At 41.7% G+C, this 26,079-nt stretch overlaps 3 protein-coding genes across 3 annotated transcripts; 2 read left to right on the top strand and 1 right to left on the bottom strand.

The window, feature by feature from the left end:
• Positions 1–1,077: 1,077 nt before the first annotated feature.
• Positions 1,078–7,435, top strand: LOC111969875 (activity-dependent neuroprotective protein a). Its single transcript, XM_023996225.2, has 4 exons — positions 1,078–1,463; positions 4,420–4,536; positions 4,751–4,843; positions 5,055–7,435. Exons 2-4 carry the CDS (start codon positions 4,429–4,431, stop codon positions 7,308–7,310), a joined length of 2,457 nt encoding a protein of 818 aa, XP_023851993.1. The 5' UTR covers positions 1,078–1,463; positions 4,420–4,428; the 3' UTR covers positions 7,311–7,435.
• An 810-nt stretch (positions 7,436–8,245) lies between these two features.
• Positions 8,246–12,134, top strand: LOC111969874 (bcl-2-like protein 1). The gene is made up of 3 exons (XM_023996224.2): positions 8,246–8,400; positions 10,594–11,261; positions 11,510–12,134. The coding sequence occupies exons 2-3, from the start codon at positions 10,746–10,748 to the stop codon at positions 11,651–11,653; spliced, it is 660 nt and encodes a 219-aa protein (XP_023851992.1). The 5' UTR covers positions 8,246–8,400; positions 10,594–10,745; the 3' UTR covers positions 11,654–12,134.
• An 8,880-nt stretch (positions 12,135–21,014) lies between these two features.
• LOC111969873 (GATA-binding factor 2-like) lies at positions 21,015–25,648 on the bottom strand. Its single transcript, XM_023996223.2, has 6 exons — positions 25,555–25,648; positions 23,354–23,590; positions 22,696–23,199; positions 22,440–22,585; positions 22,148–22,273; positions 21,015–21,847 (listed from the first exon to the last, which is right to left on the bottom strand). Exons 2-6 carry the CDS (start codon positions 23,565–23,567, stop codon positions 21,560–21,562), a joined length of 1,278 nt encoding a protein of 425 aa, XP_023851991.1. The 5' UTR covers positions 23,568–23,590; positions 25,555–25,648; the 3' UTR covers positions 21,015–21,559.
• Between the last annotated feature and the right edge of the window lie 431 nt (positions 25,649–26,079).

The following is a 26,079-nucleotide window of genomic DNA, read 5'->3' as shown; positions in this document are numbered from 1 at the left end:
TGAAGAAGGCGCAACAGRGRCTCTTTACCCTCAGGAGGCTGAAGAAATGTGGCTTGTCACCCAAAATCCTGACAAACTTTTACGGATGCACAATCGAGAGCATCCTGTCGGCTGTATCACTGCCTGGTACGGCAACTGCACCGCCCTCAACCGCAAGGCTCTCCAGAGAGTCTGCACAARACATCACCGGGGGKAAACTACCTGCCCTCCATGACACCTACAGCACCAGATGTCACAGGAAGGCCAAAAAGATCATCAAGGACAGCTCGGCCATCGCTCATCCATATATTTATATGTACATAGTCTCATTCACCTCTTTAGATTTGTGTGTATTAGGTAGTTGTTGGGGAATTGTTAGATTACTTGTTAGATATTACCGCACTGTCGGAACTAGAAGCACAAGCATTTCGCTACACTTGCATTAACATCTGCTAACRATGTGTATGTGACCAATACATTTTGATTTGATGTGGATGCTCTGGATCAACGTGTATGACAGCGTGTTCCAGTTCYTGACAATATCCAGCAACTTCGCACAGCCATTGAAGAGGAGTGGGACAACGTTCCACAGGTCACAATCAACAGCCAGATCAACTCTATGCAAAGGAGATGTGTGGCACTGCATGAGGCAAATGGTGMTCACACCAGATACTGACTGGTTTTCTGATCCACGCGTCGCCCCTACTTTTTTCTTTTATACATCTGTGACCAACAGATGCATATCTGTATTCCCAGTCATGTGAAATCCTTAGATTGGGGCCTAATGGATTTATTTCAATTGACTGATTTCCTTATATGAACTGTAACTCAGTAAAATCTTTGAAATTGTTGCATGTTGAGTTTATATTTTTGTTCAGTATATATAAAAAAGGCAGTAGTATTCCATGGGCCCACATATCCTGAATTATGTGGGTGGGTCCAGATCAAGTAAAACATACTTGTAATGAAACTTTCCTTAATTATACACGCAAGAATCATTGTTGTGACTTTTGAAACAATTACATACTCAGTGCTAAAGAAAGCACGTARCTCAGAAAAAAATCGTAATTTAAAAACTTCTCATCCCCAAACATTCACTTCCGTCTTTTTCTCCTCGCCATTTTGGATTGTATTGTTGATTTGGTTGGGGGTTAGTTGGGAACATTCAGGAGAGAAGGATTGATTGATGATTATCAGAGTCTATTGTAACAGTCCAATGTATCTTATCTAATATGCACTAGCATGTATCACAAATATTTTGCCTGTTAGAAATTAATCTAACATATTGCAGATGGCACAGAGATTCGGCTAGCTAGCTAAGCAGCAACACCGGCTTGGCGAAGACGAACAACAACTGCATCATTGAGTTGGATTCAATCGTTGGCCAGCTAGCGAGCTAACGTTACTTGTAAACTAGCATACTATCTCAGTAAACCAGATTTGGGCTCCCAGTTTTTTTGTGGTCGGGTTCGGAGACATACCAGGTAAGATTGGTTGGAGGAAAGACGCACCATTTATTTTATAATTAGCTAGCTAACATTAGCTAGCTACGTTATGTGAGGCAACTGTCGTTAACTAGCTGACAAACATGCATGGCTACGCTAGCTAACTGGTCGGCTGGACGTTGGCTAACTACTGCATGCTAGCCAGCTCGCGTTATACTAAGCTTAACCCCAGACGTCAGCTAGCAATTAAGTTAAATAGTAACTAGCATCCATTATGTGTATTTCTTKTTTTCTTGTATTTAACAACGTTTTCTAAATAACCAACGTTGTGGTTATCAAGCTTACCAACATCWGATCTAACGTTAGCTGAGTTCTTTAACGCGCGTTAGTTAGCTGGCTTCTATGCTTGCTAAAAACGATGCCCTTTCACGGTAACAATAGCTAACGTTAGCTATATACTACCCAGGCTTTTCAGGGCACTGACATTTGGAAATAGTCTCTAGCTTTACTGTTAACAATGTATCTAAGTAGCTAGTTTAGGTACCGTAAGTTCAAAAGCCTAACTTGCAGGCACAACTAAGCCAAGTTAGCTAGCTAATTTAAAGTTAGCTAGATAGTCGTCTCAAAATCGTTGAATGAACGCTACCATTATTACCACGTTTAGCTTGCTGTAGTCACGACATCACAACCTAGCTAACTAGGCCAAAAGATCTGTTAAAAATAAATCAGGTTGTGCCAGAACTGAAGTCCCATCACTTCTGTGCCATTCATGCGGCTTGTGATTTAGCTATGATTTTCAACCGCAAAGAATCATAACTAACTTCCTAGCTAAGGCATCAGAGTGATTTTATACGAAACATGGGCATACATTTTTTTGAGGATTTTCACGAAATGTAATCCATAGAATGGTCCTTTTTGGAGGAACGATTGTTGACATATATTTGACATTGGATCTAAAAGRTTAATTGAGAATTAATTAGTTGGTATGTTTGACATTTTGGCCTTACCCAGGCCTCCTTTAAACCAGTTAAAGGTAATTAAATGTAATCGAAATGTCCACTACAATATCCCCAAAACCAATTCTTTATCATGAGTGCCAGAAACAATAACTAGTAATGCTGCATACTCAAAGGTTAAAATCTCACCTTTCTGGTAAAAAATAGTTACGTATACATTTACTGAGGTGTAGTCACTTTTGAGGACAAAAGCTCAAGTATCCAGTACAAGTATGATATATTTAATTCCTATTCAACAAAACTGTATGAGTAAGGCTTGAAATGACCTGTATGCTTTCTAAATAATGTATATTCAAATTCTAAAATGACTAAAGATTTCACCTTCCTACTGTAAAATGCATATTTGTATGTTTAGTGTTAAACAAAATGTGCATATTTTCATTAAGGTCTCTTAATCAAAATGTCTTCCCCGATAGTTGTGAACGATTCAAAGAGCTCTAACTTGTCTTCCTGAACTCTTTAGGAACTCGACTTTCATCTCATATTAATCTTMTCCGTCTATGACAATGTTCTTTTGTTTAACATGTATGAATTATTTTAGAGTAKTGGCTATAAATTAATTTCTGAATGTGCTACTGRGATGAAATCACACTCTCCTGCTGCGCTACGATGTAAGGATTGCAGGCATATGCTTTGTTGGTGATGTAGGATTCAGCCAGGAGTTGAAAAGAAAATGAAATGGTAGGAGGGACATCCCAGCTTCAAGTGGTTTCAGGTTTCACAGGCTAAAAAGGGGACCTTACATCTAAGAGGTTTTAAAAACTCCATGTTTAATCTGTAGGCAGGGCCGGTTCTAGCTTTTTGGGTGCCCTAAGTGGGCCCTTTATTTTTTTTTTTAAACAGTGGCCCCCCCTCTTGACAGAGGAGACAAATGTACATTTTAACGTTAATTTCCTGCAATTTAACACATTTCGTCATGGGGTGGATCATTTTTTACATGTTATAACAAATTTCAAGCAATTCTACTCAACTTTAATCCTTAACAAGCTGGCTACACTTTAGAAATCTATATTATTAAATTATTGCATCCACACTGCTCGCACGTGCCAACGAGCGCCTGCGTTGCCAAGGACTAAAATAGAAGTCAGTTTTATTTCTGACGCAGATCGCACTGCAAGTCCTGCCTCTCCCATCTCCTCGTTGGTTTATAGAAGCAGGTACCCAGTCGAAGGTGGCCAAGCTTCTTCTCACAAAAATGTCTGTAGCGTCCGAACGGTTTGGCCGACAAACTTTTGACCACTCTATGGAAAGGGGAGACTCTGACAATCACAATGGTGTTATCTGTTTTGCTCTACGACCCCACCTGACCAGCAAGTCAAGTGTCACGGGACTACACATTTTGCCATGACTTATGCTATGTTAATGATATCTAAGAGAGGGTGACTATCAAAATCAATGGGTGCCCCCAGGAGGTCAGAGCCCGTGGACACGTGCTGTGCGTGCCTGGTTGGTATTCGCCCATGATTACTACAAGTTTAGATAACTCGCTAGACTAACCAATCTAAAACATTGCCTACTATGTGTGCCATAAGTTATCATTTTTAACTAGCTGAGATCCCACTCTGCAACTTTGATATGCCCGTAGACTTGAGTCTATGTTCAACAATTTATAGAAAAATGTGCCAAATCAAKKAAKAAAATATTATAAATTAATGTAAGAAAACTGTTATAGATTGGTTATCTGACAACGTCACAAACGATGCGTGCTATTCAATGTGGCAAAAGTCTGTGTGTTGTGATTCTGGGTGGCCAGATAGCTAGCAACAATGACATGAAGCTGCCATGCGGGGAATCGTAGGTAGCTCATTTCAGCTATTTTTTATCTTATTCTTGATACCATGTCTTGTTTTGACTGATGTCATGTCTATGCGAATATGGCWAAAATTCGCTAGCTAGCTAACCATCAACTGTAACGATGTAGGCCATATAGGTTTGACATGAGTACTAATAGAATTCTCCCTGATTTATTCTTCTTGCAGACTGGAAAGATGTATCAACTCCCTGTGAACAACCTCACTAGCATACGGAGAGCAAGGAAACAGGTGAAGAAGGCACTTAGTGACATTGGACTGGAGTACTGCAAGGAGCAAGCGGAGGTGAGCTTAAATGTTTATTTTTCATAGCTTTTACCTATCACTAGGGTTTTGGTTGAAGTGTGTCTGACTTCTGTGAGTTTCATTCATAATGTTGTAGTCACTTGTGCTCTCAAACATTGTGGTGGTAGAAATGAATAGGGATATATTCCAATTTGACAAGATCCAGCATACAGTTCTGTGATTTCTGATCAAAATGCTCTTCCCTCTCACATAGGACCTCAAAGAATTTTGCCCAGATGAGAACTATGTGAAGAATACTGTCTGCCTGGAACTTTGTTCATGGGATCCGTCATTCTCCAAAACACAGGTAAATCACTCGCACTAGTCAATTTAAAAGATTGGTTATTCAATTACCACTTATTTTGGGGTTTGTAATGATTATAGTMCTTCTTTGTTTGTCACAATCATAACTAAAACTAGTTTTGGATGAAGTAGCAATCATTAACATTTTCAAAATGTTTTTTTATGTTAGTGCAGTGTCCCATTCTTAAACTCTCCTGGGTATTTGTGTCTTACAGGAGTACCGGTCAAAGCCTTTCTGCTGCACAGAGTGCCATTTCTCTTCCAAGTACTACTCAGGCTACAAGAACCACTTTCGAAATGTTCACAGGAACAACTTTGAGAGCCGCATCCTGCTCAACTGCCCTTACTGCACATTCACTGCAAGCAAGAAGACTATGGAAACGCATGTCAAGGTCTTCCACATATCCAGTGCGGTGCGTCAGGGTCTGGGCACCTACCAGGGGGCTGCTGTGGGTGCAAATAACAAGGTGGAGAGGGCAATGTACTATTGCAAGAAGTGTACCTACCGGGACCCTCTGTACAATGTTGTGCGAAGGCACATCTACAGGGAGCACTTCCAGCATGTGGTCTCACCCTATGTTGCCATGGTCTCAGAAACATCAGTCAAAAATGGAGCCAATGCTGTCAATGGTAACAACATCCTCTGTAAGCGCTGTCAGTTCTCCACCCGTAGCTATGAGGCGTTAGTGCAGCATGTCATTGAATATCATGAGCGCATTGGCTCTCAGGTGACAACCATGATTGGACATGCTAATGTTGTGGTGTCTAGACCCCAAAGCTATGGGATGACCCAGAAGGGTTCTGTTGTGACTGGGGGTCGTACTCTGACATCTGAACAGGTTAGCCATATGGTGGGGGCCCATCAAAAGCAGGGGCCTTCTGGACTGAAGAATATGACCAGTCAGTCCTCTATTGCTGGCCAGCGTTTGACCATTCCTGGCCATAGTGGGTTGGGAGAAGGCAGAGCCTCCTTATCCAATAACTTAACGTCACCCTCAGGAAAGCAGGTTTCTGGTGCTAACGCTAGTCTTACATCCCAAACACAGAAGTGGAAGATATGCACTGTCTGCAATGAGCTCTTCCCTGAAAACCTCTACAGTGCTCATTTTGAGAAGGCACACAAGGCTAAGAAGGTATGGGCAATTGCGAAGTTCATCATGAAGATCCACAACTTCACCAGTAAGTGTTTGCTTTGCAACCGTTATCTGCCAAGTGACACGTTGCTTAACCACATGCTGATCCATGGGCTCACCTGCCCACAGTGTCATGCCAGCTTCAATAATGTGGAGAAAATGCTGGATCATGTGGGTCAGGCTCACCCAGATGACTTTGTTGGTCCTCCAGCTGCCTCCCCGCTTACCTTTGACCTCACAATTGGGCAGGCTAAGAACAAGATCATACAGCTTATTGTTATAACCTATAACATGAAGGAACCTGTAGCTGCCCAGGAGCAGTCTATGGCTTCCCATGCTCAGAACAGCTTCCATGCTCCAGTGAAGAGTCTGCATTCAAAGATGCCAGAAAGAAAGAATGACATGCTTGCCAGAAGTCAAGCCACTGTATCTGGCAGCAATGAGGTTGGCAAGACCCTATGCCCACTGTGTTTCACCATCCTCAAGGGTCCCATCTCTGATGCATTGGCACAGCATCTGAGGGAACGACACCAAGTGCTTCAGACGATGCACCCTGTGGAGAAGAAGTTGACGTACAAGTGCATCCACTGTTTGGGTGTCTACACCAGTAACATGGTGGCCTCCACGATCACTCTGCATCTTGTGCAGTGCCGAGCTGTGGGCAGGGCCCAGAAGGGCCCGGGACCAAAGTCTGCCTTAACACTCAACTCTTCTGGTGCAGGGTTCTTAAAGCGTCAGCTACCCACCCAAACCATGTCTGACTCCAAGAGGATGAAGATTAACAATGATGTTGGGTATTACCCCATGGACAAGCCAGGGGAGGCTGTGGATCTAGTGTTGGACCCCAGAAGCTATGAGCACAAGACCTATGAGGCACGAAAAGCCTTCCTCTCAGCCTATTTCAATCGTCGCCCCTATCTAACCTCACAGGAAGAAGAGAAGCTGTCTGCAAGCCTGTGGCTCTGGAAGTCTGACATTGCCAGTCACTTRGCTCACCGAAGGAGGTCATGTGAGAGGGACTGTGAGACCAGGAAATTGAAAGTGCTACTTGGCTTTGACATGCAGGCACTCAAGGGACTGAAGCATGACATGGACTTTGAGGAGAAAACCAAGCTCCCTGTCACCTCAGTGGAGAAAGCCTTTAAGTCTAGGCCGACACTTAACACAGACCAAAGCAAACGATGCGAAACAATTAACTGTACCCTCAAGCTAAGTACTTACACAGAAGTGACAGAACCCATATCAATTGACTCGTCTGATAGTGAGTCAGAACAAGAGGACTGTTCTGTTAAGAATGGGGAAGTTGACACACACAAATCTGTGGATGTCACATCTTAAGAGAAATCAAACCTGCCAGAAGAGAGAACTCCAAGCATTGATGGGCCTTCAAGAGAGAAGGTGCCTTGGTTTGATAACATGAGACATCAAAATGAGAGCAGTTTAAAAGACCTGCGGTACACAAAGTATAACGAGGGTTTTGTGCAGGTAATCATTGCACACTACAATTATTCGGTTATAGGAAAGTATGAGAGACTGACAGGACAAATGAAGACTTCATAAAGTCAGTGGGATGTGCAGTTTAAGTAAAGAACAATGACTTATGAATTAGGAACTACACAAGTATAGAAACAAACTTAACTTCTGGCTCCAGATAAAGGTTTGCTGAAGTGAGCTAAACAATGGTGCAAAATAAAATGTATGGCGTCTGTAACTAATATTGGCTGTAACATTGTACATATTTAGTAGGCCTACATTAGATTATGCATACATCCAGACTAATGTCACAATTTTAAGTGTAATAAAAAAACGTTCACTCTTCATATAGTCATATGGATTGTCCACCCATATGATGTATTATTGTCATTTACATTTTAGAGATAGCAGGGTAATATGTATGCCCATGTTCACTTTTGTTTAATAAAGCTGTTTGCAATTAACCTTCTCATTTGACCAACACTAGTATCATGTCATTGTGCTCCTCTGTTATGCAAATTTATTCCATTGCACAATTCATTTATTAAAATAAAAATGTTTGTTACATTTTCTTTAAATGTTTGGTAAATTGAAAAGGTCAACTCAGAGTAATATACCCTCAATGAAAGGGTAAGTAAATTATTTATAAAGATAAATATTTGTCCAAAATCTGAGGGAATACATTGATATATCAGAACACGGAATATCTGCCCTGTGACATTTTGAACACAGGTCTCAACTTCCGTTGTGCCTAGTCTGATTGGTTGTTAATTTAGTGAAAAGGCGGAACATCCGATCTACTTGAGAAAACTGGCCAATGGCCAACGTGCATTAATGGCCRTTTCGCTGCTGCAAATATGTCGATATTCTATATGCTTTTATGCACAAAAAGGAATCCACCTTTGAAAAAATCGATACCTCTCCCTTGAAAGGTACTTCAGTCTTAGTTGCAATTGTAAGTATGACAGACCATGGTATTTTTAATGATTGGGTTATAAAATATTACTATGGAGATCGGAAGCTTGTACAGTGTAGCTAAGCAATATATGAAGCTGTCATTTCTAGCTTGCTAGCAACGATGCTAATTTGATACGTATAACTCAGCTACATACATTCACTTATTTTATGCATACCGTATTGAGAAATTATTGCTTGGTTGTCACTTTTACTCCAGGTGATATTAACTTTATCTCAATACGTTTGTTTTTGAGCTGTGAAATCCATTTATATGGCTATTGCGCAGCAGGAAAGCAAACACATTTTGACAATTTGTTACTAGGAGCTAGGTTATGCACTCTTGTCAAACGTGCCATAATGTAAACAATTGCTATATTAGCCGTTTCATTTTATCTAGCGAAGAAAGCGCATTGTTTGGTGGAAATTAAACGCTTTAGATCTGTGGCGGTCGGTGCCGTTTTAAAATGAGTATGGCCTTATTACTATTACAGCATATTGGACGACTGCCATTCGTATTCCATTCACCSAGCTCAATGTAACATCGATAGGTTTCGGCTACTACATGATACTCGAATTTTCCCTATACCCATCATGAGGTTGCTACAACCTAGCCTATGAACGAAAGTTTACAACGCAACAACAGGTTGAGAGAAAAATGTGAGTAATCAAGGTGACAGTGACACGTTCAATACCGTCTTGCACACGTGCCTGCATTTAGCTGATCTAGGGTGTAATCATTAGTGTAATCATTAGTCCAGTTGCAAACGAGAGTTTCTATTCGACAAATGCAGTGATGTTTATTACCGTTTTGTTCCGTTTGCTTCCGTTTGCGAAACGTTTTTCAACAGAATCGGCTAAATTAATACATCTCTGATCAAACACAGTTCACTTTAATAGCAGCCACACCCTCCTCTCACATMTTCTCTTCATGTGTGGACTTCAGTGCACATCAGCTGCCTGTGACCACTCGAAAAAAACMTCATATCATAACTGCAAACCGCTACACACAGCCTACATTGTTGTCACCATATTAGCGAATGTCATAGTCAACATAGCTAATAGAACTAACATGTTAGTAAACCCACTACAATCATGCAGTACAGTGAGTGTAAAGTCAGGAAGCAGTTTAGCTAGCAGTTACACCAGTGGGCCCCGGTAGCAATAAATAAACAAAACCAAAAGTTTACCATGACTTGAAAGAGTTCCAGTGTTGGATAGACACAGCTAGCAAACATAGTTTAGCCTACCCAAACAGAGGGATGCTATCTAGCTGCATTTGCTAGCTAAGTAAGTTAAAGTGAAAAAAATAAAACAAAATGTATAGCACGCTCTCTCTCTTGCTTCTCATTCAGTTTTGAAGAAATTAATTTAACTTTTAAACTATTGTCTTTCTCTCTATTTCAGTCAACTACTCACCACATTTCARGCACTGCAGTGCTAGCTAGCTGTAGCTTATGCTTTCAGTATTAGATTCATTATCTTATTCTTTGATTGGTTGGACAAGATGTCAGGTCATGCTGCAAGAGCTCTGATAGGTTGGAGGACGTCCTCRGTAAGGTCTCATAATTACTTTGTAAGTTTATGGAAGGGGGTGAGAACCATGAGCCTCCTAGGGTTTGTATTGAAGTCAGTGTAGCCAGAGGATGATGGAAACTAGCTGTCCTCTGTGTACACCATGGTGCTACCCTACAGAGTMCTTTTGAGGCTACTGTAGTCCATCATAGTGAAACAGTGTGTTTTATTCAATTATTTGGTGACATGTAAATATATTTAGTATAGTTTTGTCAAAAAAATGTAGATTTTGATTTTAAACACTGAGGAGGCTGATCSTCCCCTTCTTCCTCTAAGGAGCCTCCACTGCATTTAGTTAGCAAAGACAGCTAGCTTGCTACCTGACGTCAATGGTATTAATTGRGTAATTAGTTTCATACATGTGTCAGCGGCTTATTTGGCGATGCATGATTTTTTTTCTACCTTACCCAACAGATCTGGATTTAGCAAGACTTTCTATATTGSTTTATGTAAGGACTAGTAGATCATAACATTGAATTACATTATTTCTAGGTGATCGTGATGCTGCTGGGGCAGAGAGTTTCATTCTTAATGACAATGACCAATAGAATCCACAGTGTTTTCATGTGTTCTGCATCTGAGAATTTGTGTGTGTGTCTGTGTGTTTTTTTTCTTCCAGGGTGTGATTACTTGTTGCAGCCCAGAGGAAACTGCCAGACGGCAAGCCTTCATTCTAGACATCCCAGTTACAGTGTTAGGTATGGCAGGAGAGCCCTGCGAATCCAAATAGTGTAGTCAATGGATAAAGAGGGTGCATAGAAGGTGGAAAATATGTCTTACAGTAACAGGGAACTGGTGGTGTTTTTTATAAGCTATAAACTGTCCCAGAGAAATTATCCATGTTGTCAGTTGGTGCTGGAGGGTGCAAGTGGACGGACCGAGGGGGATGAAGCCATTGCAAATGGGTCTTTGGGGAACAACAGGAACGGCAGAAGCAATTTGGGTAAGCCTTCCTCTCCACAGGGGGGAATTGAGGCAGTGAAAGCAGCACTACGGGACTCAGTGGATGAGTTTGAGCTGCGTTACACCCGCGCCTTCAGTGACCTCTCCTCCCAGCTCCACATCACACCTGCCACAGCCTACCACAGCTTTGAGAGCGTGATGGACGAAGTGTTCAGGGACGGGGTCAACTGGGGTCGTGTGGTGGGCCTGTTTGCTTTCGGCGGGGCCCTGTGCGTTGAGTGTGTTGAGAAGGATATGAGCCACCTGGTGACGCGCATCGCAGACTGGATGACCACCTACCTGGACAACCATATCCAGCCCTGGATCCAGAGCCAAGGAGGATGGGTAGGTTAGAGCTGATACTATACATCCACACATTCTATATCCTTATTATGGAATTTAGAAATACATTCTCATTGTCAACACTATGGTGTGTGTGTGCCTCGTTTGCTGCACCCACTCTCTCTGAGAAATTGAGGATACTATGATCGACTACCCTAAAAGGAGAAGCTACAGAGGGGTATTGAGGTACACTGATGGGTTGCTAACACATAGTTCACTGTATTTATCTTSCTCTCTCTGTTCCCTGAAAGGACCGTTTTGCGGAGATCTTCGGCAGAGATGCAGCTGCAGATGTCCGACGGTCCCAGGAGAGCTTAAGAAAATGGCTGCTAGTTGGGGTGATGCTGCTTTCAGGAGTACTGGTCGGCACTCTCATCATGAAGAAATGCCAGTGAGTGGTGGAATAGAAGCTACATCTACGTTACCCCCAGCACATATAAACCCAGCACATATAAACGCAAAATCAATGAAAATAGAACTTAAAAGTTTGTTTACATAAGCCCAGTCTGCTTGTGCACTGACAGAAACCTGATTAGTAGCCCTGGATATTGCAGTTTTTGGGCAATCAATATGTAGCTTGGTGAGCTGTTTTACTACTCACGTCTCCTGTCCTGCYCCCTTCTTTTTACATTTTAAAAGTGATACGTATCATATCATTTTATGATATTTTTCATATTATTGGTTTTATTTTATTTTATTTTAAGTTTTTAAGGGTGTTGCATTCAAGACTAGAGATGCTTTAAATGGACCTGATAAGCTAAGAGTGAATGGGAAAAATACAGCTTGTGTGATAGATTGTTTTCGTGTTTTTAGGTTTGTGTGTTACCCTGTATACCTTAGGACCAACTACAGACATTCTTTCCAAATGAACATTTGACCGATACCATTGAAGATTCTAAAATATTGTTTTTATTTAGTTTGCTCCAAGAAGTTAAACCAAACCTGTTTTCATTTGACATTTTCTTTAAGTGTTCCGTTCCTTCCTTGCTGTGCTGAAGTTTCAGGCATGCACTAAATAATAAAACATATTCATGTTTTAAGTGTTTTTGTTTTATGTGATTTACTGACAATAGTACAACACAGAGAGTGAGAACACTGAGTAAGTAATAAATTCAGATTGGCKACGCTGCATTCTCATATGCCATTAGGGGGTGCATGTGCTCAACAAATACAGTTTCTGGAGTGACWATTTTTCAGCCTCAACTCTGTGCAACATATCAGGAATACCTTGTCCTGTTTCCCAGAGAGTGTTGATCTGAAGAGTGTATCTCTAATATACTGCTAATGTCACATTGTCTCTCGAAGCTCTTCGCTAGGAGAGTTTGGAAATGGCTTACAACACTGATGGCAGTGAAACATCCAACTTGGCTTGGAATCAAATTCCTGCTACCTTTGCACAATTAAAAGAAGCCATTGTAARCCCTTTGAATTTCATTTTGAATATATAGTATGTAGTTGTAAATAATGTATATTTCATGTTCTCATCCTACACAATGTAGTTGATATTTATTTATTTATTTTTTTCAACATTTTTATTCAAGAGCACGTACAGAATAGTTTGATGTATTAATCTGAAGAAGAATCACATAGGTTGATAAACTTGTAGGTATTTCCAGATAATAACATACTACTGGATCTATTCATTGGCGCCTACGATATTCAAAATACACGAAGAGATGACTTCTCAWAGAAGAAGGCTGAAAGTCTGAATGGAATAGACATGGCAGATATGGAAGGACTATATCGAGCAGGCTGGACCGAGCCTGTGGTTGCTAATCTCTCCCTGTCATTTGTTGCCTTTTCCGCAAACCATAGCTAGGCACACCAGCGGATAAAGCCAGTTAAGGAAATAAATTATGGAAACTCACCAGCTTCTCAGAGAATCTAACTCTTACTTGTCATATTCTCATCCTCTGCATCTTGGTTCTTTTTGAAAGCTCACAAAACTGTGAGCGGAATTAGCCCGAAGCAGATTTTTGTATTCAAAACTATATTATTATAGAGAATATGTGTCGGGAATATACTGTATATAATGAGTGATATTTATGGGAAATAAAGGCCTCTTCTCTATACATCAGGCTTGGCCTCAATTCAGAATTTTGGAATTGACTCCCATTCAACTCATGAGTTGAAATTTGAATTTAATTAGTCACACCCCACAGGATATACAATTTGAGTTTTAGTAACAGGAAGAATCATTTAATTCAGTGAAGTTCAAAGAAATTCAGTCATAGCACATGAGAGTTTCATTGAATCTGACAGGTCACACTTCCATACACCAAAGAATATATCACTTTTCTCTGGAAACAATGTTGATATACTCTTTTAACCTTAGTGCTTAGAATGGACCATTATATTTCCACCAACCCTTTCATTTGTTTGGCTTATTGTTTAAGTCCTCAGGGTCAACCTGAGGGTGAAACTAATGCATTCTGGTAAATTTAGTATTTTTCCCATGTTGAAAAAAATGTGATTAATGAAATATAATAACTAAGAATAGTCACACACAGGTTTTTATTTCCTTGATCATTCATTAAGAGTTTGTCCTGAAAATCAATTGTTTCAGCAATATTTATATGCATATACAGTACCAGTCAAAAGTTTAGACACACCTACTCATTAAGGGTTTTTCTTTATTTTTACTATTTTCTACATTGTGGAATAACAGTGAAAACATCAAAACTATGAAATAACATGGAATCAGTAACCAAAAAAGTGTTAACTCAAAATATATTTTATATTTGAGATAATTCAAAGTAGACCCCCTTTGCCTTGATGACACCTTGCACACGCTTAGTATTCTCTCAACCGGCTTCACCTGGAATGCTTTTCCAAAAGTCTATGCTGAGTACTTGTTGGCTTCTTTTCCTTCACTCTGCGGTCAAACTCATCCCAAACCATCTCATTTGGGTTGAGGTTGGGGGATTGTGGAGGCCAGGTCATCTGATGTAGCACTCTATCACTCTCCTCCTTCTTGGTCAAATAGCTCTTACACAYCCTGGAGGTGGGTTGGGTCATTGTCCTGTTGAAAAACAAACGATAGTCSCACTAAGTGCAAACCAGATGGGATGGCATATCGCTGCAGAATGCAGTGGTAGCCATGCTAGTTAAGTGTGCCTTAATTTCTAAATAAATCACAGAGTCACCAGCAAAGCACCATCACACCTCCTCCTCCATGCTTCACATTGGGAACCACACATGCAGAGATCATCCGTTCATCTACTCTGCGTCTCACAAAGACATGGCGGTTGGAACCAAAATCTCAAGTTCGGACTCATCAGATCAAAGGACAGATTTCCACCGGTCTAATGTTCATTGCTCGTGTTTCTTGGCCCAGGCAAGTCTCTTCTTATTGGTGTCCTTTAGTGGTGGTTTCTTTGCAGCAATTCYACCATGAAGGCCTGATTCACGCATTCTCCTCTGAACAGTTGATGTTGAGATGTGTCTGTTACTTGAACTCTGAAGCGTTTATTTGGGCTGCAATTTGAAGCAGTTAACTCTAATGAACTTATCCTCTSCAGCAGAGGTAACCCTGGGTCTTCCTTTCCTGTGGCGGTCCTCATGAAAGCCAGTTTTATCATAGTGCTTGATGGTTTTTGCAGCTGCACTTGAAGAAACTTTCAAAGTTCTTGAAATTTTCCAGATTGACTGACCTTCATGTCTTAAAGTAATGATGGACTGTCATTTCTCTTTGCTTATTTGAGCTGTTCTTGCCATAATATGGACTTCGTATTTTACCTAATAGGGCTATCTTCTGTATACCACCCCTACCTTGTCACAACAACTTATTGGTTCAAATGCATTAAGGAAAGAAATTCAAGGCACACCTGTTAATTTAAATGCATTCCAGGTGACTACTTCATGAAGCTGGTTGAGAGAATGCCAAGAGTGTGCAAAGCTGTCATCAAGGCAATGTAATGAACACGATGGAAGACAGGGAGCTGTTTTCAAGCGCAGGGTGCAGCAGGTGTTTATTGTAAAGGACCACTGGAGGAGGCAGGTAGCTGSGTCCAGGGGCAGGCAGAAGGTCATACACAGGGGGTCCAAAAAGGCAACAGTATAGGCAGAGAAAAGGCAAGTAACATCGTTGGGGAGATGAGGCAATAGGTTGATAACAGGAAATCCGATAGGCTAAGGTACAGGCGTCGTTAGTGAGGCAGGCAAAAACTATCATACACGGGAGGATAACTTACAGGAAGCCCAGCGCTCCAAATAGAAGTGTGTCACAAAACAAACAATATCTCACAATGATGGGGTGCAAAAAGACTGAACTAAATAGTGTGTGAAAATGACATACAGGTGTGTGAACAGGTGATCAGAATTCAGGTGATTGGGATCTGGAGAGTGAGCTGCGTTCAGGMGATCTATGTGTTTGAGAGTGTGAGCTGGAAAGTGAGCTGCGTTCAGGGGATCTAAGTGTTTGAGAGTGTGAGTTGGAAGCAGACGTTACATGCAAAGGGTGGCTACTTTGAAGAATCTCAAATATAAATTCTATTTTGATTTGTTTAACARTTTTTTGCATACTACATGATTCCATATATGTTATTTAATAGTTTTGATGTCTTCAGTATTATTCTACGTTATTCTAGAAAATAGTGAGAATTAAGAAAAACCCTTGAATGTGTAGGTGTGTCCAAACCTTTGACTGGTGCTGTATATAACGACATGTTTGATGTTTTATGTACAATGTGTATATTTGTATAGACTACACCTAGAAGAGGCATTTGAATTGAATTGAATTTCACTGAATTKAATTKAATTTCCTTTTATTCAAATTAAAATTGCAATTCTGTATCCTGTTGACTACTTCAATTCAAATTCAATCATTTAATTAGAATTTATGAGGCATTCTCAATTCAATTCTGAATTGAGCCCAACGCTGCTATACATGATCTTGACACTATGGTCAGAGAGCCCAGGACATCAGAGTCCTGGAAGTCATACTGTATGAAGTTRGTTTTTTGGATATGTAAAAGCAGGCTAAAGATGATTATGACCCCTCTCATAATGAAAGTGGATGTAAGCTTGAGCCTAGGTGGCATGTCCAGATGTTCACTGGTTCTTCTTGCAACAGGGTGGTGTGTTGACAAGGCTGAAACAGGATGTTGCATAAATAAAGACACAACTATGCAAATTAATGTTTACATCTAGATCTGGTCCATTGAATCTATGTGTGTGGATTTGTGTCCACCGCTTGTGTAGGTTGAAAGCATGACATGTAGTGTGAAGTGCAAGAAATATACAGCAATAGTGAAGTAAGAAAACTTCTATGCAGAYAGGTGCTCACAACTGTAGCCTTCTTTATGGTCATGCCTCATGAATAGCTTGATTTAGTTTTTGATTTAAAAGTGACTGCTATCATACTACCATTTATTAGCTTTATATTATCATTTGATCATTATTACTGTAATAATCATTATTGCTCAATTGATTGGTCTGTTTAGATTGATTAGTCTGTTTATTGTTAGATCAGTCCTCAGCATGCATGGGCATTGGGCTTAGTACCTGTGTGCTCTGCAGAGCCTCTGAGTGAGTAACTGCYGGGGGAGTGTGTATGAGTGGCTTTTGGCAGCAGGTGGGTGGTTTACAGTGTGTGGCTTCAATGATAAGGTATCAGTAGTCAGACAGCCACTGTACTGAACAACCCCAACCCTACTCCCCACCACGGACTGAAAAATACACTTTCGAGGTCACAACTTCTACATTATATTGGGCTATACTTGTCCATACCAATATGTATAATTTAGTCTAGTTCAGCTATGTTACAAAAAAAAAGGTTTTACATTTGAGTCATTTAGCAGACACTTTTATCCAGAGCAACTTACAGTTAGATATTAGCACATGATATTGATTTTGCCTTTGGCTACATCTGTAAGGAAATTTTAATCAGTATATACAACTTMAATATCATATTTGTCCCTGATTCATTACAAAGCACATTATGATTGTTGTTTATACATTACCTTTTTGCATTCCATTTTTTGAAAATGTATTAAAAATAAAAAACAAAAATACCTTATTTTCACAAGTATTCAGACCCTTTTCTATGAGACTKAAAATTGAGCTCAGGTGCATCCTGTTTCCATTGATCATCCTTGAGATGTTTCTACAACTTGACTGGAGTCCCCCTGTGGTAAATTCAATTGATTGGACATGATTTGGAAAGGCACACACCTGTCTATTTAAGGTCCCACAGTTGACAGTGCATATCAGAGCAAAAACCAAGCCATGAGGTCAAAGGAATTTTCCGTAGAGCTCCGAGACAGGATTGTGTCGAGGCACAGATCTTAGGAAGTGTACATCATTCTTAAATGGAAGAAGTTTGGAATCACCAAGACTCTTCCTAGACCTGACCGCCCGGTCAGCACTCCATCAATCAAGCCAAACTGAGCAATCAGGGGAGAAGGGCCTTGGTCAGGGAGGTGACCAAGAACCCGATGGTCACTCTGACAGAGCTCCAGAATTCCTCTGTGGAGATGGGAGAACCTTCAAGAAGGAGAACCATCTCTGCAGCACTCCACCAAGACACTCCTCAGTAAAAGGCACGACAGCCTACTTGGAGTTTGCCAAAAGGCACCTAAAGGACTCTGACCATGAGAAACAAGAATCTCTGGTCTGATGAAACCAAGATTGATGTCTTTGGCCTGAATGCCCTAGCGTCTCGTCTGGAGGAAACCTGGCATCATCCCTACGGTGAAGCATGGTGGTGGCAGCATCATGCTTTGGGATGTTTTTCAGCGGCAGGGACTGGGAGACTAATCAGGATTGAGGCAAAGATGAACGGAGCAATGTACAGAGAGATCCTTGATGAAAACCTACTCCAGACTGGGGCGAAATGTTCACCTCAGGCTGGGGCGAAGGTTCACCTTCCAACAGGACAACGACCCTAAGCACACAGCCAAGAAAACACAGGAGTGGATCGGGAAAAGTCTCTGAATGTCCTTGAGTGGCCCAGCCAGAGCCTGGACTTGAACCCGATCGAACATCTCTGGAGAGACCTGAAAATAGCTGTGCAGCGGCACTCCCCATCCAACCTGACAGAGCTTGAGCGGATCTGCAGAGAAGAATGGGAGAAACTCCCCAAATACAGGTGTACCAAACTTGTAGCTTCATACCCAAGAATACTCAAGGCTGTAATCGCTGCCAAAAGTGCTTCAACAAAGTACTGAGTAAAGGGTCTGAGTACTTATGTAACTGAAATATCATATTTTCAAAAATATATAAATTAGCAAACATTTCTTAAAACCTGTTTTTGCTTTGTCATTATGGGGTATTGTGTGTAGATTGATGAGGTAAAAAAATAAAAATAATAATAACATAACAAAGTGGAAAAAGTCAAGGGGTCTGTATGCACTGTACATATAGGTAGGGGTAAAATGACTAGGCAATAGGATAGATAATAAACAGTATCAGCAACTTATGTGATGAGTCAAAAGAGTGCAAAAAGTGTCAATGCAGATAGTCCGGGTAGCTATTTGGTTAACTATTTAGTAGTCTCATGGCATAGGGATAGAAGCTGTTCAGGGTGCTGTTGGTTCCAATGTTGGTGCATCGGTACGGCTTGCTGTGCGGTAGCAGAGAGAATAGTCTTGGGTGGCTGGAGTGTTTAACCATTTTTAAGGCCTTCCTATGACACCACCTGGTATAGAGGTCCTGGATGGCAGGGAGCTCGGCCCCAGTGATGTACTTGGCCTTATGCACTACCCTCTGTAGCGTCTTGCAGTCAAATGCCAAGCAGTTGCCATATCAAGCGGTGATGCAGCCAGTCAAGATGCTCTCAGTGGTGCAGCTGTATAACGTTTTGAGAATCTGAGGCCCATGGCAAATCTTTCCAGCCTCCTGTGGGGGAAGAGGRGTTGTTATGCCTTCTTCACGACTGTGTTGGTGTTTGTGGACCATGTTAATTCCTTAGTGATGTGGACACTGAYGAACTTGAAGCTCTCAACCTGCTCCACTACAGCCCCTGGTACCACATTTCCAGGTCACTGACCTCCCTATAGGCTGTCTCTTCGTCATCGGMGATCAGGCCTARCACCGTCAAGTCGTCAGAAAACMTAATGATGGTGTTGAKGATGGAGAACAGTAGGGGACTAAGCACATTAACCCTGAGGGGCCCCCATGTTGAGGGTCAGCATGGCAGATGTGTTGATGCCTACTCTCATAACCTAGAGGCGGCCCGTGAGGGGGTCCGGCATCGAGTTACAAAGGGTGTTCAGTCCCAGGGTCCTGAGATTAGTGATGATCTTTGAGGGCACTATAGTGTTGAACGCTAAGCTGTAGTCGATGAACAGCATTCTCACATATGTGTTCCTCTTGTCCGTGTGGGAGAGGGCAGTGTGGAGTGCAATAAAGATTGCGTCACCTGTGGATTTGTGGGGCGATATGCAAATTGGTGTGGGTCTAGGGTGTCTGGGATGATGGTGTTGATATGAGCCATGACCAGCCTTTCAAAGCATTTRATGGCAACAGATGTAAGTGCTACGGCGATAGTCATTTAGACAGGTTACCTTGGCGTTCTGGGGCACAGGGACTATGGTGGTCTGCTTGAAACATGTAGGTTTTACAAAATGTTAGTGAAGACACTTGCCAGCTGGTCAGCGCGTGTTCTGAGTACGCGTCCTGGTAATCTGTCCCTGCGGCTTTGTGAATGTTAACCTGTTTAAGGTCTTACTCACATTGGCAACGGAGAGCAAGATCACAAAGTCGTCTGGAACAGCTGGTGCTTTCTCATGCATGGTTCAGTGTTGCTTGCCTCAGAGCGAGCATAGAAGGCATTAAGCTCGTCAGTGGGCAATTCGCGGCTGGGTTTCCCTTTGTAATCCGAGATAGTTTGCAAGCCCTGCAACATCCGACGAGCATTAGAGCCGGCATAGTAGGATTCGATCTTAGTCCTGTATTTATGCTTTGCCTGTTTGATGGCTCGTCAGAGGTCGTTGCAGGATTTCTTATAAGCTTCTGGATTAGTGTCTTGCATGAAAGCGGCAGCTCTAGCCGTTAGCTCAGTGCGGATGTTGCCTGTAATCCATGGCTTCTGGGTGGGATATGTACGTACGATGTTGTCGAAGCACTTATCAATGAAGCCGGTAACTGATGTGGTAAACTCCTCAATGTTATTGGATGAATCCCGGAACATATTCCAGTCTGTGCTWTCGAAACAGTCCTGTAGTTTAGCATCCACTCGAGACTTCCTTAACATTAGAGATCTCGCATCAGCTTTTCTTAACAAAGAGACACACCCCTCCCCCTCATCGTACCCGAGGCTGCCGACCAGTCTTGACGATGCATGGAAAAGCCAGCGATATGTATATTATCCATGTCCTTGTTCAGCCACGACTCCYTAAAATATAGAATATTACACTTCTTCATATAGTTATTTTTAGTTGTGTGTGTGTGTGTACCAGCTTGTGTGTCGATTTTTGTTGACCTAACGGTAGGTAATGCCACATCAATCTAAATGTAGAACCTGGCACACCTTTCTCACTTGAGTTGAATGTTTTGTCACTTTACCGCTGCTTAATGGAAAACTGAGGATTTGCATGTCCGGTGCTCCRAATACAATTCCACTGTCAGTCCTTACCTCCAACAGAGCCTGGACAAAGACACCATTATACCTCAYTGAGTGAAAGTACAATGCCACTATAGTGACTCACCACAGCACCTGAAAGAGTGCAGAAAATTTAAATACCATTTACACATTGAAAACGATAAACGTGTGTCTCAAACCCAGGTATTTGTATAGTAAATAATCAGAAACAGTTTTCTTAATTTTACCATTCATGTTTTATTGTTTATGAGGAGCTTGTAAGAAATTACAAATATAGAAATGTAGCAAATACAAAACAATTCACATTTTAATGCCCATTCACCTTCAACTAAAATCATAAACATTTGAAAAGGGATATGGTAACTTTAGTCCACASAATTCGGTACGTATTTACGAAATACAGATACAAGTTCATACCAGTGTTACCCGTATCAATGATTACAGTGGGAAGTTTAAACTTTACTTTTAAAGTTTTAGTTTTCATAAAAATAGAATATGCCTTTAACAAAATACAATCAAATCCTTCCAATAAAGTTTTTCTTTTTTGATCTTGTAAAATGTGCAGTATTATGTCCAGTGTTAAGACAAGATCAACTTCACACATAAAATTGGAAGGAAAAAAGTATAAATGCATTTATGTACAAGGCATCCATTGCTACAAAGAAGCTATTCCTCAGTAGGCGAGTTTGTGTCTGTACTGTATGTGCTGTATGTGCTGTATGTTGCCTTTATGGGTCTGCATATGCCTAGGTCTGTTTCACACCAGTGTGGGCACCATYCCAGTGTTTGGGTGATGGGTGTAAGACAGGCTGGCAGACGGGTGCAGGCCGGAGGGTGGGGAGAGGAAGTGAGGGGTGTGGCTGTAGGAGAGCTGTGGCCCCGGACACAGGGAGTAGGGGCCCCCGTGGTCATCGAGGGGGGGACCCTGTGAAAGGTCAGGGTATTGCTCCAACATGGCGCTCTTCTTGCCCTTCTTGTTCTTGTTGGACGCTTTACGGTTTCGTGTTTGGATACCATCTTTCTTCATAGTAAGGGGTCTGTTGACCTGTCAAAAGAGAAGTGTGCCTTAATTTCACATACATAAATTAGTACATTCTCTTTCTCCAGTATTAACCTGATACTACTATACTACAGGAGGTAGATTTAAAAAWAAAAACATCTCTATTGAGGTTAAAATGTAGAGTTTCAGTTCAAGTTTATGTTCAATGACTTGGGTTCAGAATCAGTAGCTTGGGGTTGTGTGGCGTTTTACTGTTTCAATCACCGAGGAAGTGTTAGCTACAAATAGTAATAGTAGTTCTCTAGCTAATTGAGAACAGTAAATGTATCTTGTTCATTGACTCACGTTGTGCAGCTTGAAGTAGAGTCCACAGGCGTTGCACACAGGCTCGCCCCTGGCGTTCCGTCTCCARAGCGTGGTGGTGCTGGTGTGACAGTTGGCACATTGAGTCCCGGCCCGCTTGCTGACAATCTGAAACAGAGAGAGAGAAAGATAAGTCAATTCTGTAGATTAAAGATGAGCTCCAATGTTTATTTGGATTCATTGTGTTTTTCGATCAATTGATTGGCATGTCAACACCATGGAATTTACYACTGATTATTATCATATCTTATCCGGTCCTTATGCCATATCATACCAGTCTTTTCTTTGGTCGGATCAGGGGACGATTTTGGCCATTCATCTTGTGGTAAAGCCCACAGGCGTTACACAGGTAGTGTCCTGTTCCATCTCGACGCCATAGAGGAGTGGCAGTGGCTCCACAGTTGACACACTCTCTGGCCTCTGCCACAAACACAGACACACAAATAATTATCTGGAATCCCACAGGACGTTCAGAGGACAGAGTAAAATTACTTAGATGGGATAGCATGGATATGATGCATGATGCTCACCTGGTGGAGACAGCCTCATCTTATTACGTAGTTTGGGGGAGTAGGAGGAGGGGCTCATCCATGCCCCTGGGGAGGAGTAGAGGCCTGCCATTGTGTAGTCCTGTGGAGAGGTCATGTACGAGCTGTAGGGGCCCAGCATGTGTGAATGGGAGTGGGGAGATGGTGTGCACACACTCCCAGCAGCAGAAGTCAGATTCAGAAAACTGCTTCCACCACCTCCACCCAAAGGACTCAAGCGCTCGGCCTTCAGGGCCTCCTGAAGCCTGGGACTCTCCTTGCCATCCCTACCTGGAGAGGAGTACCCATCTCTGGAGGTGAACGAGGATGTGGCGCTGGAGGCATAAAGGGAGGTTGGGGTGTATGGGTGCAGAGGAGTCTTAGTGAAAGGGTTGCTGGTCCAGGTAGAGGATGATGGGTTGTATGGAGAGGTCAGAGAGTGGCTCCCAGGGCCATCCAGCCATTGAAGGTTGCTCAGGAGAGAGGGCGAGGAGTACACCTGGCGAACTGTATGAGAGAGAAACAGTAGAAGGGAACAGTTGTCAGGGGAGTCCCTGATTACAGAAACTGTGCATTATTTTAAATTCAATATTAATTTACACTATGAAAGGTCAACATAAATGTTTTAAAGTTATGTTATGTTATGTTCCTCGCTTCTGACCTGAGCTCTGTCTGTAGACTGATGGAGCCCTGCTGTGGCTGGGGTTGGAGAAGTAGGAGGGAAGGCTGGTGAAGTCAGTCTCAGGGTTGGAGAAGAAGGGCTCTCCCTCCTCTCCTGGAGYTAGTAAGCCAGGCTCTGAGGAGAAGCTGGCCAGGGGATCAGAGCTGAGCAGAGCCGGAGACACCCAGTGAGACTGTTCAGAGGAATCCTCCATGCTTACAGAGATAACCACTAACTCTGAAACAACAGAAAGGATTAGGAGAAACCTAGGGAGTCACAGTGAATAGATCCTAGTTGGAASCTGATTAGGAGCTATAGCAACAACRAGACAGTACCAGCATCTCAGTAGGCTGATGTGAAGTGTTTACAAATACTGTTTTTTGTGAGGCTGCCATTTTCAAGAAACACATGTAACTTCAAGACATGAAGGTCACTCAACAGCAGCAGGTTTTCAAACTTCCCTTTCAAGGATCCTCATTTGACTGTGGCTGAAAGTAGACCCTAAAAATAAATAGGCCTATCTGTAACTACAAACAGTGAACAAACGTTTGCTTACAACCAATGACCTTTATAGGAATTCCTATTTAGGGCTCACAAGTGGCGCAGCGGCCTAAGGRYCTGCATCTCTGTGCTAGGGTTGTCACTACAGACACCCTTGTTTGAATCCAGGCTGTATCACAACCGGCCGTGATTGGGAGTCCCATAGGGCGGCGCACAATTGGCCCAGCGTCGTCCGGGTTTGGCCGGTGTAGGCCATCATTGTAAATAAGAWTTTTTTCTTAACTGACTTTCCTAGTTAAATAAAGGTTAAATGTCAAAACAGAATGTGAGTTCTAAGGAAAYCAAATACAAATGTAATAATGAAATTGAAAACAGTTCATTAGATGGCAATAATCTAGATGTTCAGCATCTAGATAAMTTGATGTAGTTCAGTGACAATTTAGCATAATATAAAGTGCATAAGCCTAGTATAAATGAGTTTATTGTGTAGTGGAGGGTAAACGCAAATAAACACAGTTAACCCCCCCTACAGTTTCCACACTTTTTGCAGGAAAAAACATTTAAAGTATTGGAAGCGTTACTTTTTTCACCATGACCGGCGATCACAGTTGTTTGCCCACCTATTTCTACGTCATTATCACATTCACTGTTGTGGCTAATTGATTATATAATGTAACAGAGAGTGCTTCTAACCAAAACAAATGATACATCTCTGGAAATAACAGAAGTAGTGTCTGCTCTGGAACACACAGTGCATGTTGTTAGTAGTAGAGACAATGTTGACCCATATCTTTATTAACTTGTGATAAGAGGAAAGAGGAGCCTGATAGGGTCTGATAGAGTCTGAGAAAATCAGATAGAGCACATTATTGTCATACTAAATATACCCAGCACCAGTGATACGACGGAACACCAACCCTAATCTCATCTGATTAATAGAAATATGTTGTCGCACAATTACTGCTGACTACTACKCAGCGGACCATAGAAAACCACCGTCATGGAACTTCTCTTAATAACAAACAGTGCAGAATAAATCAATGCTATCACTGCAACAACAACAACACAACTATTTCCTTAAAAGTTGTAAAGTAACATTTTTCTAATTAAAAAGTCTATTCATTAAATGAAAATGCTTGATAAATTCACATCCATGAACATCCATGCACCATTACTCCTCCACAACACATGTTGATAAGTATACACTTGTCTGTGTAGAAATAATTAAACCATCTAGTCATTGACTATAACTGTAGCATTACAGTTGTAGTTACCAAAATGTAAAATGATCTAAAGAGGTCATTCACCACTACATTCTCACATATGGTTGCAGCCAATCAAACAACTAATGGTCTGGAGTAATAAAGAAGGCTAACTTCCACAGGTTTCAGGTAGACACCATTACACTTGTGATCATCCACTATCATTCAGGCTGATATTGTGAACACTATTAGAAAAAAAGGTGCTAGAACTAGAACCTTTAAGGGTTCTTCAGCTGTCCCCAGAGGAGAACCCTTTGAATAACCCCTTCCTACACGTGGTTCTACATGGAACCCAAAAGGGTTATATATGGAACCCAAAAGGGTTCTACATGGAATRAAAAAGGGTTCACCTATGGGGACAGGCGAAGAACCGTTTTAGAACCCTTCTTTGTAAGAGTGTACAGTGGCACTGTAATGTGACAGAAACGCTGCACCTACCTGAGGTCCTTGTGAGGAGTGGATGTCAAAGGAGAGTAGAGTATGGCAGCAGTACAGGATACCCAGCTAGGTGAGAGATTGAGAGAACACACTGCCCTGAGGTTCCAGTGTCTGGATCTATGTCTGTGTGGGCAAATCGCCAGAAGAATAACTGAGGTCTTGTACCCCTCGAAAAAATGACTGAGGTTAACGTTAGAAAGGGAGCGATGGGAGGGGTTAGGAAGAACTCTTTTGAAAGACACACCTCCTGGTCCTGCTATACCAAGAGACATCTAATTTGTCTGCTTGGGTAGACTCACTATAGTCAGTCACAACTACAAATTGTCAGTAAATATATACCCAGAAACTCCTTACAATCATTATTTACCTCTATGTTATTGACAGGAATGGTAAACATGAACTTTTTAACATTATTTGTATACGATTTATGTGATGGAACTGTTGTATAAAAATGGGGAGTTGACGGGTATTAAAATGACAGGTGTGTATTAATGTGACTTGTTTCAGTTATATCTAGACCAATAT

This window comes from Salvelinus sp. IW2-2015, linkage group LG11, assembly GCF_002910315.2.
Source record: "Salvelinus sp. IW2-2015 linkage group LG11, ASM291031v2, whole genome shotgun sequence".
NCBI lineage: Eukaryota > Metazoa > Chordata > Actinopteri > Salmoniformes > Salmonidae > Salvelinus > Salvelinus sp. IW2-2015.
This window is presented reverse-complemented; position numbering and strand designations above follow the sequence as displayed.

Excerpts from the sequence above, each read along its gene's own strand:
- LOC111969874 (XM_023996224.2), top strand. The coding sequence starts at position 10,746 with ATGTCTTACAGTAACAGGGAACTGGTGGTGTTTTTTATAAGCTATAAA. Across the intron at positions 11,262-11,509 it reads TCCAGAGCCAAGGAGGATGG|GACCGTTTTGCGGAGATCTT; the intron begins GTAGGTTAGAGC and ends GTTCCCTGAAAG.